Genomic DNA, 16,386 nt, shown 5'->3' on the forward strand with positions numbered 1-16,386 from the left:
AGGGAGGGGAACAGCACCACCTTCAGGCAGAGAGGGGAACAGCACCACCTTCAGACAGGGAGGGGAACAGCACCCCCCTCAGGCAGGGAGGGGAACAGCACCACCTTCAGACAGGGAGGGAACAGCACCACCTTCAGACAGGGAGGGGAACAGCACCACCTTCAGGCAGGGAGGGGAACAGCACCACCTTCAGACAGGGAGGGGAACAGCACCACCTTCAGACAGGGAGGGGAACAGCACCACCTTCAGGCAGGGAGGGGAACAGCACCCCCCTCAGGCAGGGAGGGGATATAACTTTGTAATGTCACTATAATATAATATTTATGACATTTCTTATTTTTGTGATACTATAATGAGACTTGATAAAAGAAAGACTTTGAATCCACATTAGTACATTTTGTGGCCACTTGGGGGCAGCACAAACAAGCTAAAGTAGACATTGACATATTATCACTTTATAAACTTAATTCTGGACAAAGTTTCTAAGATTATTCCTGATACTACCAGCATGTTGTTGATGTTAATAATACACATATGATAATATTGTGCGTACTAATGCATGCGTGCGTTTTAAAAGTTTATATCTTTAATAATAATCTAAACTTACCTCCAGGTTGGGAACCAAAGGTCTAAATAATGCAGCAAATCTTCTATTTCTACTCGTATATTGAGTCTAATAATAATAATAATAATAATAATAATAATAAATTGTATTTATAGGCGCACTTTTCATTGTGCTCAAGTGCTACAGAGTAAAAAAGGTGAAAGTCTAATTTATTTGCCAAAAAAGAAGGAAAAGAAAATACAATAAACAAAATTAAAGACGATTTATTTATTAAGAACTTAATAAACTTTATACAAAACAACAGAACGAGTGAACAAGTCAATTATTCTCTTGATTAATAAAGACAAAAATAATTCAAGAAGTCTGACGAGAGTTTTAGTTTTTTATTGCACCTTCCTCACACACAGTCTGCAGCTCAGACCCATTAATATTAATTATTATTACCAGATGTAACAGATTGCCTTGTTAGATGGAGGGTGGAGGGATCTCCGGGGCAGAGAACCGAGTGTGTCCACAGCTTAACGTTTCGACGGGAACTTTCCTCCTGAAATTAGTGGAATTGTAATTATTGAAAATACTGAGACAAGATTTTTACAGGCACTTTGAGCCGAATACTTGTTTGATAAATTCTACAAGGAGCCACTTTGTTCTCAGCACCGAAGATCCCAGAGAAGTGAAATATACGGAAGTAAGAAGACAAGAAGCTCGTAGGAAGTTACAGCGTCGAACAGGAAGTTTGCTCTTCAACTCAGTTCATGATCACCTAGTTTCTAACCTTCTAACTAACATCAGACTTTATACTGCGATGAGCTCAGAGCGACGAAGACGTGGTGCACAGCTGCACAGCTGTGATCCATCGATAAACACCAGGAAGAGGGGATACAGGAAGAGGAAGAGGAGGAGGAGGAGGAAGAGGAAGAGGAAGATGAAGACAGCCTCCAGCTCCAGTGTTACTGCTCCACCACTAACTGAGCGTCTGTCAGTCGTTTCCTTGAACTCCTGAAGAAAACTTTATTGTCTCTGCTGACTCAGAGAACAAAGAATCAAAACACGGAGAAAAGTGTTGATGAGTTGAGTTTAACGACCGTCGGGGGGGGGGCAGAGTGACGAAGACCAGTTTCTCCTCCACACTTTGATGTGGATGGCGAGAAAAGCCTGCGTGTCTTTAATAAACTGATTTAATGATGAATCATTGTGAGTCTGAAGACTTTGAGATATTAACGTTTCATAAAGCTTCACACAGATAAACATAAAGTAGAGTTTAGGTTTTAGAGAAACGTCCTGTGTGACCGGATCTACGAGACTTTATTATTCTGTGTGATAATTCATCAACACTTCTCTCTGTGGAGGCAGCAGAGGAGGGGGGGGGGGGGGGGGGGGGGGAGAGCTGCTAATGAGCGTCTGGCTCCACCACAGGGCTGCTGTCAGCCTGTGTATCCAGAGAGCTGAGGGCGGGGCTGGTGCCGAGGGCCGGGGCTGGTGCCGAGGGCCGGGCTGGTGTCGAGGGCCGGGCTGGTGCCGAGGGCGGGGCTGGTGTCGAGGGCAGGGCTGGTGCCGAGGGCGGGGCTGGTACTGTGGACGGGGCTGGTGCTATTCCACCGGGCGCTATCGTGCCGGGGCTCCAGGGACGGGCTCACAGAGGCGGGGTCGGAGGAGTTGGTTGTCAGGTCCAGCAGGATGTGGGTGGCGGTGGGGGGATGGCTGGACGAAGGACTGGGTGGAGCGTTAGAGGGGGGGAGAGCAGGGGGGTCCGGGGGAGTTTGTGAAGAGTCGGATGCTGCATATGAGGAAAGGTTGGAGGGGGGGGAGGGCGGGGGAGTCAGAGAGGGTGTGTGTGGGGGGGTCGGACAGAGAGTCTGTGGGGGAGACGGGGGTAGTCGGTCTGGGTGTGTGGGGGGGGGTCGGCTCCTGTGGATCTGTGCAGACCAGCTCCCCATCAGCAACATACCAAACCTCATTGTGTCTGTTCAACAGCTTCAAGGGACTACACACACACACACACACACACACACACACACACACACACACAACACACACACACACACACACACACACACACACACACACACACACACAATAAACATAATTATAATGTTAAAGTTATTGTTTTGATTGAGTGACAGAAACACTTATTGTGCGTCTAAATCAAACGTTGAATTATGAATATTTATGAGATTTATAACAATAACTATGAATTGCTATATCCAGATTTTACTTCACATTATAGGTGTTTTCATAATGTGTGACTACAGTTAGAAGTGATAAAGTATTACCTGTCATATCCGACTCCGTAGTGGTAGCTGTGATTGTAGGACGCTCGCACTCTGCCCAGCTCTTTGGTCAGCAGGTGAGCGTGCAGCCTGGAGGTGACCGACAGCATCCAGCCTCCATAGCTCCGCACATATACATCCATCTCTGGCATCTCCGTGAAATACAGCTGTGAGGAGACACAGACAGGGGACACTGCAGCACTAAATATTACCTTAGATAGTTACACATGCAGAGTTCAAACCAAAGACACACGGCAGAAAACGTAAAATGTAATATTGAGATCCTGGAAAAAGAGACGTTGTGTTTGTAATTCAAGAGAGAAGTTTTTAAATACATCAGTCGTGTGAGATCTTTGGAGCGAGTGGCTAATAGTGGAACTTTTCACAGGGCGTGATTTTATACAAAGTCAATACACACAAGTATAATATATTACTCACAAGCCCCCGGCTGAGCGCCGCTATGTTGGAGTTCACCCCGGGCGACGAGAGGGTCGCCTCCCTTCGCTTACGGGTTATGGGGGGGAAAACTCTGACTGTTGTTTGTGCCTAGCCCCAAACAGCAGTTTGGAGTATTCGGCCTTCTTGGAGACCCTGAATGGAGCCCTGCAGGGGGCTCCAGTAGGGGACTCCGTAGTCTTGCTGGGAGACTTTAACGCGCACGTGGGAAACGATGGAGACACCTGGAGAGGCGTGATTGGGAGGAACGGTCTCCCTGATCTAAACCCGAACGGTTGTTTGTTGTTGGACTTCTGTGCTAGTCATTGAATGGCCATAACGAACACCATGTTCGAACATAAGGATGCTCATAAGTGTACGTGGTACCAGAGCACCCTAGGCCAAAGGTCAATGATCGTTTTTGTGATCGTATCATCTGATCTGAGGCCGCATGTTTTGGACACTCGGGTGAAGAGAGGGGCGGAGCTGTCAACTGATCACCATCTGGTGGTGAGTTGGATCGAGGGGTGGGGGAAGATACTGGACAGACCTGGTAATCCCAATAGGGTAGTGCGGGTGTACTGGGAATGTCTGGAGGAGTCCTTCCGGGTTAAGTTACCTGGGAGGACTCTGGAAACAGTTGCAGGGTACCGACGTACTCGAAGGGCGGCAGCCTCTGCTGTGGCAAAAGCAAAGCAGCGGGTGTGGGAGAAGTTCGGAGAATCTATGGAGAAGGACTTTCGGTCGGTACCAAGGTGCTTCAGGAAAACCATGCGGCACCTCAGGAGGGGGAAGCGGGGAACCATCCAAGCTGTGTACAGCAAGGACCCTGCTGACTTTGACTGAGAAGGTTATCGACCGGTGAAAGGAGCACTTTGAGGAACTCCTGAATCCGACTAACACACCCTCTATGGTAGAGGCAGAGCTGGAAGCTGATGGGGGATCATCGTCAATTTCCCTGTTGGAAGTCACTGAGGTAGTCAAACAACTCCACAGTGGCAAAGCCCCAGAGGTTGATGAGATCCGTCCAGAAATGCTGAAGGCTTTGGGTGTGGAGGGGCTTGGTTGACACGCCTCGTCAACATTGCGTGGAAGTCTGGAACTGTGCCTAGGGGGTGTCAGACCGGGGTGGTGGTTCCCCTATTTAAAAAGGGGGACCAGAGAGTGTGTGCCAACTACAGGGGTATCACACTTCTCAGCCTCCCTGGTAAAGTCTACTCCAAGGTACTGGAAAGGAGGGTTCGGCCGGTAGTCGAACCTCTGATTGAAGAGGAACAATGCGGATTCCGTCCTGGTCGTGGAACAACAGACCAACTCTTTACTCTTGCAAGGATCCTGGAGGGGGCCTGGGAGTACGCCCATCCGGTCTACATGTGTTTTGTGGATCTGGAGAAGGCGTATGACCGGGTCCCCCGGGTGATACTGTGGGAGGTGCTGCGGGAGTATGGGGTGAGGGGGTCACTTCTGAGGGCCATCCAATCCCTGTACGCCCAAAGCGAGAGTTGTGTCCAAATACGGCAGTAAGTCGGACTCGTTTCAAGTCGATGTTGGCCAGGGCTGCGCTTTATAACCAATCCTGTGTATGATTTTCATGGAAAGGATATTGAGGCGTAGTCGTGGAGGAGAGGGGTTGCAGTTCGGTGGCCTGAGGATCTCATTGCTGCTCTTTGCAGATGATGTGGTCCTGATGGCATCATCGGTCTGTGACCTTCAGCAGTCACTGAATCGGTTTGCAGCCGAGTGTGAAGCGAAATCTGAGGCCATGGCTCTCAGCAGGAAAACGGTGGATTGCCTACTCCGGGTAGGGAATGAGCCCTTACCCCAAGTGAAGGAGTTCAAGTACCTCGGGGTCTTGTTCACCAGTGAGGGGACAATGGAGCGAGAGATTGGCCGGAGAATCGGAGCAGCGGGGGCGGTATTACAGTCACTTTACCGCACCGTTGTGACGAAAAGAGAGCTGAGCCAGAAGGCAAAGCTCTCAATATACCGGTCGATCTTTGTTCCTACCCTCACCTATAGTCTTGAAGGCTGGGTCATGACCGAAAGAACGAGATCACGCGTACAAACGGCCGAAATGGGTTTTCTCAGACGGGTGGCGTCTCCCTTAGAGATAGGGTGAGAAGCTCAGTCATCCGTGAGAGACTCGAAGTAGAGCCGCTGCTCCTTTACGTTGAAAGGAGCCAGTTGAGGTGGTTCGGGCATCTAGTAAGGATGCCACCTGGGCGCCTCCCTAGGGAGGTGTTCCAGGCACGTCCATCTGGGAGGAGACCCCGGGGAAGACCCAGGACTCGGTGGAGAGATTATATCTCCTCACTGGGAATGCCTCAGGATCCCCCAGTCGGAGCTGGAGGATGTGGCCTAGAGAAGGGAAGATTGAAGTTCCTTACTGGAGCTGCTGCCTCCGCGACCCAACCAGATAAGCGGTAGACGATGGATGGATGGATATTTAGTTGTTCTTATTTGTTTAGTTTTTCTTCTTGGATATGTACTCTTTAGCCAGCCCCCAGCCACCGGGCCAGCCCCCTAACCCTCCCACCTGGCAGCTCACCTTGTCGTTGGTGGGCGTCGGTGGCTTCTCCTGATAGGCTGCCGGCAGCGGGAAGCTCAACGAGTAGAGAGCTGGCTCCCACATCTTGGTATCCTCTGGGATCTTCACCAGGACGGGGGCGGTCATCTCCATCTGCACACCTGCAAGACGACACGCAGGTAAACAAAAGGAGCACACTGGTTCAGAGACACGACACTTTCTGAAATGTGATGTTTAAATATACTAATGAGGCATTATATAATGCAACTGTTGGTGAGTTTAGGAGAAATCTACAGACACAAACACACAAAGTTAGAAACATAAACTCTGGATGTGGATTCTGAGGTTTCCTCTCGTCTGACAGAAGATATTCTGGAAGATAAATAGACAAAAATCTCTAAACTACCCAGAACATAAAAAGTGTCTCGCCTAAATCCCGGAAATACACATCCAAACTATTTCCTGTTTACCAAATATACATATCATTCCAGAAATATGTCCTTTACCCCCATGTGGACTCGAACAGCACCACAGTACAGTCATTGTGCGATATAACTGTCTGTTTAACTGTGCATATGACAATAAATATCTTGAATCTTGAATCAGTAACTTCTGTTAGGCTCAACGGATTCTGCACCTGCAAGATGAAACACTCTGAACACAGAATCTGTCTCGGCTCTTTTAAATGACTTTAACACTTTTAGTTTTTTATACAAACAGATCAAATATCATATTCGTGTATTCAAAGGAATCTGTATTTATAATAGATAATGTGTTTTGACTGTAGCTGAAGTTATACTTTAAAAATGAATTATTTTCCCGGGACAGAACCTGAGTGTCTCACCTCCCTCATTGGCTCCAGTGATGTACTGGAACAGTCTCCTGAAGGCCATGGCTGCACCCACACCCATGAAGTAAGCTTCTGCATCTGTGGACACCCAGCGGGTGGGGCTGTAGTGTCGCACCTGAACACACACACACGCACACACACATCACTAAAGTGTGTCAGCTTGAGGCAGGTTCCTGTTGGACTGCAGGGTCCACTCACCTCATATTCATCTGTTTTGCACACCAGCTGATATTCCAGACATTCCTTTGACTCGGTGCAGAAGCTTCTGTTGGTACTCGGCCTGGAACAGTGAGAATACAATGATTTGAATATCTTAAAGTAAAGGGACAGCGCTTCGTGTCTGTTTCCAGTGGCAACAAGCTTCAGTCACACTTGGCAAAACAAAAGTTACAAAGTGCTTCACATGAGACGGAGAAGACTTTATTAAAACAAGGAGAATTAACGTCGCACCCACAAAGTTAAAGCTATAAAATCAAGAAACCAAAAGAATGTGTATATAACCAAATGTATATATATATATACACAACGTTATCACAATCAAAACAACGTTAAAAAGGTCTTTACATACAGGATTCAAAACATTACAGGTGACGAGAGGCTGAAAAAGGTCAGATTTGATCTTCTAGTGTTTGTTTGAAGCGGCTGCGTTTTGTACCAGCTGGTGGTGTTAAATTTTAATAATCTAAGATCTTAAGATCAGGCAGAGAAAATGTCTTTGAGATGCTACTCATTGAAGGAAACATGAACAACGTTTGTTCATTTTTTTAAAAACAAAGGTCACTGCCAAATATCACACTGAGGTTTCTGGCTGCAGGTTGAAATGTGAAAACAAGAATCCAAGATGTGTAAAATACAGATTATTAAACCTTCTTCACTTCAAGGCGACGTAAATGAGTGTCATCTGCATAACAACTGTTCTGGATTTTCAGTGGCAGCATTTATATACAGAATAACAAGGGCCCGAGGATGGAGCCTTGGGGAACACCACCAGTGAGGCATTACCATGAAGAGAAGACCTCTTTGAGAAGAATTAAACTGTTTCAGGCCAGTGTCCCTGATGCCAAAACACTTCTCGTGGGATTGATTATTGCCCAAAAGTGTGTGTAGTTTCAGCAGTTCACTACAAATGGCAACAAATGGCAACAAAACAAACCATGAATGTAGTTATGAACTAGTTATGAACTAGCAGCAAGCTGCTGCTAAATGCAGTTTGACTACTAGTTTGAATTACATGTTCCCTCCCCAGCATTGCATACGGTTGGGTTAGGATTGGCCTTGTAGTGCATATATCTGCAGGGATCAACTTACCCAACACTTCCGTCAGCAGCGACCACCAGGGCCAAGAACGCCAAAATAAAAGCCCTGAGGAAGGACACGAGTACAAATTACACATATTTGCATTTTACTTTATATTTCTATTCTAGAAGTAGAATTTATTTTTTACTGCACTACATTGATTTGATAACTTTAGTTACATTGCAGATTATTAATACATATACAAACTATAAATCAGTTATGGTGAATTGTTATGTTTAAGCCACTGAGCAGAATACGAAGGTGAAACACCTCAGGAGAAAACTGGTTTTAATTTTACATAACAGACAGCAGGACAGAAAACTTTCTATTTCACCGACTTTGTCTATTTGTGTAAAAAACTAATCGTAAACTAAATACATTCAATGTGCTGCATTTAGGTGTTTCCACTGCAGAGATGAAATGGGACACGGAGAGAGAGAGGGGGGATACAGACAGAGAGAGACAGAGAGACAGAGAGACAGAGAGACAGACAGGCAGACAGACAGACAGACAGAGACAGACAGGTAGGCAGACAGACAGAGACAGACAGGCAGGCAGACAGACAGATAGAGAGAGACAGACAGGTAGGAAGAGAGCGACAGATAGAGACAGACAGACAGGCAGAGAGAGAGAGACAGACAGACAGACAGAGACAGACAGGTATGCAGATAGACAGACAGGCAGACAGAGAGAGACAGACAGGCAGAGAGACAGACAGACAGGCAGAGAGAGAGAGACAGAGAGACAGACAGACAGGCAGACAGAGAGAGAGAGACAGACAGGCAGGTAGGCACAGACAGACAGACAGGCAGACAGAGAGAGACAGACAGACAGGCAGACAGAGACAGAGACAGACAGACAGGCAGAGAGACAGACAGACAGACAGACAGAGACAGACAGGTAGGCAGACAGACAGACAGAGACAGACAGAGACAGACAGACAGGCAGAGAGACAGACAGACAGAGACAGACAGAGACAGACAGGTAGGCAGACAGACAGAGACAGACAGACAGACAGAGAGAGACACAAAGAAACAGAGACATGGGGAGGGGGGAGACATATCTGCTGCATCATCATCAAAGGCATTTCGAGGTCGTTTCTCCAAACATCAGACTTGCAGCAGAATGAATAATGATGAGTCAGCAGTTTCCTCTCTGCTGCTGTACGGATGTTAAATATGAAGCTGTACCTGAACATGACGCTGCAGAGAAGTCCCTCAAACACCATCAGACCTGTGAACAAATGTCTCCCAATGCGGCAGAGATGTTTCTTTAGAGACGAATATACAAAGAGCTGCTACTCACATTGTGCTGGAGTGTCGTTTCCACCTGCAGGGGAACGCAGGGAGGAGAGAGGAGAGAGAGGGAGGAGAGAGAGAGGGAGGGAGACTGCAGTCTGCTGCACTCTGACAGACTGCAGTGAGGAGCGGGGGGGGGGGGGGCTGAACACCGGACACATGATCGCACTGCGAGTTCACCTCCAGCGCTGCAGCAGGGACGTTAGGAAGTCTGCTCCACAGTGCGCCATCATCAGGGAGGGAAATGCATGTTTCATGCAGCGAGTATTTATCTTCTACAACAGGGGGGGGACCTTTTTCATGTCAAGGGCTATTTTTTTTGTTACAACATCCTTCGAGGGCCGTACTAATTATTGAACTCATAACCTCTGCACGTTGTTTTAAGACGCAGCTCATTCATTTCATTCTGTATCTTCTGTTTTATTATAAATCCTTTATTAGTCCCACAACAAGGACATTTATCTTGTCACAGCAGAAGAACATATGAAGTAAAAAAACACAATAATTCAATAGAATAAAAGATAATATAAGTACCAAGTGATGTAAATAAAGTGAGTATTGCACATGGCAGTGATAACTGCACAGCAGTGGTGGAACAGTGTGTTCTTGGTGTGGGGGTCTACCTCTCTATCTCTCCATGTTTGTATGTTCCGCTCTGCAGAGAGCTGCTTGTTGGGACAAACTCCACCGAAGAGCGTTAACTTTATCCAAACACTCGTCCTCTCAGATCGTGCAGTTTGACATGTCTCGTGCTGTAATGATGCTCGAGATTATTTTTCATCATCACTACAAACTAGACACACTGGCCTTTTTTTTTTTTACACTTTTTTAAATTGTTTTTTAACATATATAGACACTACATAAGTCAGTACACAAACTTCCACATAACAAAATGAAGTACATTAACAGTCGCACACATAACATAATTAAATGAACTACACGAACATGTGGGTAGGCTATGTAAGGAGATATACAAACATGTAGATATGAAAGGCTTCAATCCTTCTCCCAGCACAGGAACATTAATCATCTCCAAGTTGCTGACCCAGAGTGCCCTCTACATCCGCATGTTCCAGAGAGTTAAGGAACGGGCCCCATACTTTTTAAATAGTTCTTGTTTTCCTTTCATTGAATAGGTTATGTTCTCTATTGAGACACATGCAGACAATTCTTTTAGCCATTTACCAATACTTGGACTGTTTACATTTCTCCATGAAAGTGCTATCATATGTGTTGCCTGTAGCAGACAGAGATTTAAAGAGATGTGTTCTTTCTTCCTTATGTTGTGTTCTTGTGGGTAACACCCTAACACAAGACGCCTGGGCTCCATGCTTAACTGCAATGATAGAATCTCTTCTATCATACATTTAATGTGATTACCAGTAAATGTTGAAAGGTATAAAACAGGTCCCTGAACAACAATCATCATTATTGGGGGCATATATGTTAACTAGATTCAGGGTTTGTTAGTAGAGTACCTTGTACAACTAAGTATCTACCAGCCTCGTCCTTGATTACATTTGTTACCTGAAATGGTACCGATTTGTGAATTAACGTCATAACACCCCGAGCCTAAGTAGAACATGTTGCTGAATACACACATCCCGTCCACCTCCTCCTAATCCTAATCTCATCCTTTGGCAGTAAATGTGTCTCTTGCAAAAAAAATATTTTAGATTGCAGACTTTTAACTCTATAGGTAGTGTGCAAACACGTGACAAAACTGTGTGACGTATGCGTGCGACGCCATCTTGGTTGGAAAACAAATCAAGAATGGCGTCTAAAGCGAACAACAGCAGCACTACAACTCCGACTTCTTCAAAGTACGTTGACTCTCTGGATCCTTTGCAAAGGCAAGATTCAGAGGAAAAAGTCCAAATGTGCGGCTGTGACCCGTACACGCTAAAGCCGTCAGATTATATTGAGGATTTAGATTCATTACTGCCGATTGAATATCCAGATATTGTGAACTACCTTATGCTACAAACGTCCAACGCACAAATGAAGGCGTACAAGAGCTTAGATGCTTATAATGTCTTCGTCTCTGACTGGGTTGGTAGTCTTCTTACCAAACCACTGAAAGATGACAGGGTGCTCGTCCATGCCCGTGTGAATCACTCTCAAAGAGCTCGAGATACACCGCTCACGCCGTGGTTTGTGAGTGAGGTGAGGTCTTACAGTGTTCGGGTATATCATAAGCACAAATGTTTAACGTAAACATTGAAGACATAGCTTTAGCATGAGCTCTTACCAGATATAAAGTGGACGCCACACACACGGTGAACTGAGCTTCTTCTTCTGTTAAGTCCTCACAAGTTATGTTGCTAAACCAGCTGACGGCGTTCAGTAGACAGCAACTCATCCCTCTTTTGTGGATCGTTGTTTTTGATGATGTAGGAAATCTAAAGAAGCGTTTCTCTGGGTCACGAGTAGCGTTATGACCACAACTATACACTGCGCACAAGGTTGGCATTTTCTTTCAATCTTAGACGTTTAAATACAAAGAAAATTACGAAGCGTTGCAGCAACTCACACGTGAACGGGCGTCGTCTTGGTTGTGTATATCATCCAACATGGCTGACTTACGGGTTGGGACGTAAGCGTGACGTCACACGCACATGATCTATTCATAACCTGTTTGATTTCTTTAAGTTTTTGCAGGCCTCTGCAGTTCCAGGAAGTAAATTTAACCTCCACACCCTGTGACATGACCTTTGACACAGATTAGGATTCCAGATTCCTAACCTTTGTTTTACATCACTAACCACCATGTAATCATAAATCCCACCATACTTAACTAACGGGCAGTGGTCTCAGGAGGAGCCAACATATGTTATGCCGTAACATTCCAGATTATAAAAGTGCCAAAATAAAATAAATATGCGTTCATGCTTCAATTTCTAAACAGAAGGCTCCACCTCGTCATAAGACGGCACTTACCCGCCTTGTTACAGCACCATCGCAGGGCTCATCACACATGTTCAAGCTTTAACTTAAATACTTCATGCAACGTTGGTGAGATACTGAGAAGTATGCAAACATAAAAATTTAAGAAAAACAACCCAGAAATAAGTGCTAGGTCAGGGCTAACGTGATTAGCGTCCCATGTGTGGTATCAGACCCCAATGTTATATAAACACTCGTGACCACCAGAACATATAAACGGAACATTTGGTCAGTGTCAGTCATTCAGTTCAAGTAGTTCGATATGTCCAGACATATCCAAGATGCCCGACCGCAAATACTTAAAGACAATAAGTCCTGATACCTGCACACAGTGAGCCCACATTAGCCTTCAGCCGGTCCACAGGTTACGTTACTCAGCCTATCCCTCCTCTCTTGCGATCCGCTCGATGAAGTTCTCCACAGCAGACGGGTTCTCAAAAGTGTGCGACTTGTCCTTGTAGGTCACCAGGAGCCTAGCCGGCAATAGCATGCCATACCGAACCCCCGGTTCCGTAGTTTCTGACAGACGTTATCGAACATCTTCTGCCGCTTGTGCACTCCTGCAGCCAAGTCTGGATAACATCTCACCTGCTGGTCTTTAAATAGGATCTGTTGTTCTGCCCTGGCTGCCTTCGTTACAACCATCCTGTCCCTGTAGTTTAGGAACTTCATGATCAAAGTTCTTGGTGGGGCATTTGCATCCGTCCTCTGACCGGTTCTGTGAGCTCTCTCCAGATCCTCCAATCCTGGGTAAAATTAGGATTTATGACAGAAATTGGCGGAGCACTGATAGTTGCGTCTTCCTGGCGAGCCTTCATAACCGGAAGTCACGACACACTGGCCTTTTACTTCCACAGAGAAATCATCGTTCGTCCATTTCTTCTGGAAAGTGCGACATTCCGCATCTAGCTTTCTCTGTTACACTCGTCACGCTGCGTTCACTGACGTCAAAGACAGTCTCGTTTAAAATAGAAGTTTTTTGACATGACGTGACCACGTGACACGTTCCGCTCGTGTTGTGTTCAAGGACCCTGACCATGGCCAGGAAACAGTTAGTCGACCGTTTAAAATATTGCCATCTAGGTTTTTAGCATTCGTTTTACGAATTACCTCGAGGGCCGGATCAAATGGTCTCGCGGACCATATACGGCCCGGAGGCCGGAGGTTTCCCACCCCTGGTCTATAACATCTTCTGTGAGACGAGAGGAAACATGAGAACATGAGAGTGTGTGTTTGTAACTGTGTGTAACAGCTACATTACATAACGCCTCATGTACATATTAAACACTTGTAATATAAAGTTGTGTTGATGTGAGTCATGAAGTGGGGAAGCTTCATGATATCTGTTAGTTACATGTATGACTCTGTTCACCTGTAGTGTGTACAACATGTATGACCCTGTTCACCTGTAGTGTGTACAACATGTATGACCCTGTTCACCTGTAGTGTGTACAACATGTATGACTCTGTTCACCTGTAGTGTGTACAACATGTATGACTCTGTTCACCTGTAGTGTGTACAACATGTATGACTCTGTTCACCTGTAGTGTGTACAACATGTATGACTCTGTTCACCTGTAGTGTGTACAACATGTATGACTCTGTTCACCTGTAGTGTGTACAACATGTATGACTCTGTTCACCTGTAGTGTGTACAACATGTATGACTCTGTTCACCTGTAGTGTGTACAACATGTATGACTCTGTTCACCTGTAGTGTGTACAACATGTATGACTCTGTTCACCTGTAGTGTGTACAACATGTATGAATGTTACAATACATATCTTTAAAGGAGCTTTTCTCTAAAGGAGCTTTTTCTCACACTCTTCAGCAGAAGTCTCCACTTCAGTAGCACTTACATACACCAAACTTTCCACTTTCATTCCTCTCTATATTCTGCAGCTTTGTGCAGAGGGCTTTGTTCACATGTCACTCACAGCTCATGTTATACACGCTACACTCACTACATGCAGGAGATGCACAGAGTTCTGTGTGTTGACAGGATTTAGTGATTTATGGAGTGATACAAAGACAGATCCAGAATCTGTACAAACCTTTGACATGTGAACAACATGAAACACTTTGAACCTGCTTCATCCAGACTTCTCTTTACATCTGGACATGTAGCACATCTTTAATAACATAATGTCTCATTTACATATTTAAACGTCAGTGAACTTGTGATATAAAACACTGTTGGAATATTATATAAAGTAAAACATATGCACATTTGAAGCTAGTTTCAGATTTTGTGATGCGTTTTGAGATTGAATGATGTTTTCAGGAAGTCAAGAGATTACATTTCTTTATCTATGAACTTTAATAATATGAGACAAAAGATTTTCATTATCAATTTATTTTTCCAATAAATTGATTAATTTGACATTAAAATCTGCAATTTACGAGAAAAACAAACCAAGAGATAAAATATTCTTAATTTAACACTTTAATCTTTTTATTGTAAATTTAAGACTTTAATTCATGATTTTATGACCTACCACTTAACCCTCACACTATCCCTCCTCGTGCATTCTGTCTTTAACCTACAGTAACCTTTGTTCGCCGTCGTACAAGAGAAACAGCAAAGTTTTGAGCAGTTTTAAAATCATACCGATGGAGACATTTCCAGAACATCAGCTTTATTCTGACGGTTCAGACATCCTGTAACAGAAGATGTGTGACCTCGCAGGTCCACATGACGTGCGTCACACCTGTCCACTGCTCACTCACCGTGACCTCGCAGTCCTCATGACGTGTGTCACACCTGTCCACTGCTCACTCACTGAATCCCGTCTATAAAGCCTCTCTGCACTTCTTATGAAAGGTCATGTGCCTTCAGTCTCTGTAAATTATTTACAAACGGCCCTCTACCCGGCTGCACACGCTTTCTGATCTTCCCCCGATAACCATCAATAATTAATAATAAAATAAGCTTCACATCAACAGCACGTAAAACCAAATAAAGCCAGAGACAAAATTCAAAAGCCGTCTGCTGGGTCACTCTGCCTCCACGTGTCCCAGCCGGGCTGGACTCGCTAAAGTACAGCGGCGGTCCACGAGGAGGAACTCTCACCTCCAAGAAACAATCCTGAAATATTAACATTTCAATATGCAATAAGTAAATCTAGTGAAATATACAAACTTCCATATATTTCAGTATACAAATCCAACATATGGGAGTAAAGCAACACAAGGTGTACAGTGAAGTTATATTACCGACGTGGTCAACGGTCACTGTGTTTTACAACCGGGACACTTTCCTGCCGTGTTTTTATTAGTGGAGCAGAAACCGGCGGCGCCCGTTAAGATTGTTGCCGTGGGTTGAAATATACACGATCGAGCCATAACCCGAGTACTGTCGCGTCACGAGGCTCGCGGCGTTTAAATAACCGATACAAACACACCTGAAAGCAAGTCTTTCTCTAAAATGATAATGATCTTTGGGGAGGGGCGTGGAAGGAGCCTTCCCTCCGTGCGTCTCCTTCACAGTCTCAAAGGTTTTCCACCAACAAAGTTTGTCTTTATTTTTTTGCATAGCCAGAGGACAGCTGGAAGAGTCTCAACAGGGAAGCTGGCTGAGGGAGGGGGGGGGGGGGGCCTTGGTCCGTGTGCTCCCCTTTGTACCAGCTGGCCTGGGGATGTTTAGTGCGCCCCCCCCCCCCCCCAACCCAACCCAATCCCACCCTTAAAGATGCACCGTCCCGCTCACAAGGTGGACTCTCTCTGGTGCTCGCGTCCGTTACACGTCTTCTTGACTTTGGAGATTCCCTCCAGCGCTCCAGACTCGGTCACGCTGTAGGAGAAACAGGACGTAAATATTCGACTATCTGTAATCACACACAGGTGCACCTGAACATCCTACAGGTACACAGGTGCACCTGAACATCCTACACAGGTAACTGTAACTGGGACTAACATGTTTACAAAGCAGCAGCGTGGAGGTAAGCCCCGCCTAATCCTCACAGCGTGTGCTTACACTTCGTCCATCTCGACGTCCTCCTCGTCCAGGGGGAGCTGGAGGTAAGGGTTGTTGGACGCTGGTCTGAACTTGTAGCCCGTCAACACGAAGAAGATCAGAGTAGAAACCTCGACCAGGAACTGAGGAAACATGAGAAGCATTATGAAGACACGGCTCACAGTTCACCTGATGCTCATTCATTCATATATATATATATACACATACATACAAACATATAC

At 45.5% G+C, this 16,386-nt stretch overlaps 2 protein-coding genes across 3 annotated transcripts in view; both read right to left on the reverse strand.

The window, feature by feature from the left end:
- Positions 1–927: 927 nt before the first annotated feature.
- soul5l (heme-binding protein soul5, like) lies at positions 928–9,351 on the reverse strand. 2 transcript variants are annotated; one of them, XM_029428252.1, is made up of 7 exons: positions 9,249–9,351; positions 7,956–8,009; positions 6,846–6,927; positions 6,642–6,762; positions 5,819–5,958; positions 2,839–3,002; positions 928–2,549 (listed from the first exon to the last, which is right to left on the reverse strand). In XM_029428252.1, coding segments are annotated over exons 1-7 (822 nt in total). In that variant the 5' UTR covers positions 9,251–9,351; the 3' UTR covers positions 928–2,290. The 2 variants fall into 2 exon arrangements, with proteins under 2 accessions (XP_029284112.1, XP_029284111.1); XM_029428251.1 differs by having other exon boundaries at positions 9,134–9,265.
- A 5,139-nt stretch (positions 9,352–14,490) lies between these two features.
- The window catches only part of gpr108 (G protein-coupled receptor 108), a 12,213-nt gene continuing 10,317 nt past the window's right edge, over positions 14,491–16,386 (reverse strand). The window contains exons 17-18 of the mRNA XM_029428310.1: positions 16,166–16,287; positions 14,491–15,982 (exon numbers count right to left, since the gene is read on the reverse strand). Of these exons, the coding sequence (XP_029284170.1) occupies positions 15,895–15,982; positions 16,166–16,287 (210 nt within the window). The 3' untranslated portion in view covers positions 14,491–15,894. The remainder of the gene's footprint in view (positions 15,983–16,165; positions 16,288–16,386) is intronic.

This window comes from Cottoperca gobio, unplaced genomic scaffold (assembly GCF_900634415.1).
Source record: "Cottoperca gobio unplaced genomic scaffold, fCotGob3.1 fCotGob3_64arrow_ctg1, whole genome shotgun sequence".
NCBI classification, from domain to species: domain Eukaryota; kingdom Metazoa; phylum Chordata; class Actinopteri; order Perciformes; family Bovichtidae; genus Cottoperca; species Cottoperca gobio.

Excerpts from the sequence above, each read along its gene's own strand:
- soul5l (XM_029428251.1), bottom strand. The coding sequence starts at position 9,171 with ATGGTGTTTGAGGGACTTCTCTGCAGCGTCATGTTCAG. Across the intron at positions 3,003-5,818 it reads CGACGCCCACCAACGACAAG|CTGTATTTCACGGAGATGCC; the intron begins GTGAGCTGCCAG and ends GTCTCCTCACAG. Across the intron at positions 2,550-2,838 it reads TACGGAGTCGGATATGACAG|TCCCTTGAAGCTGTTGAACA; the intron begins GTAATACTTTAT and ends GTGTGTGTGTAG.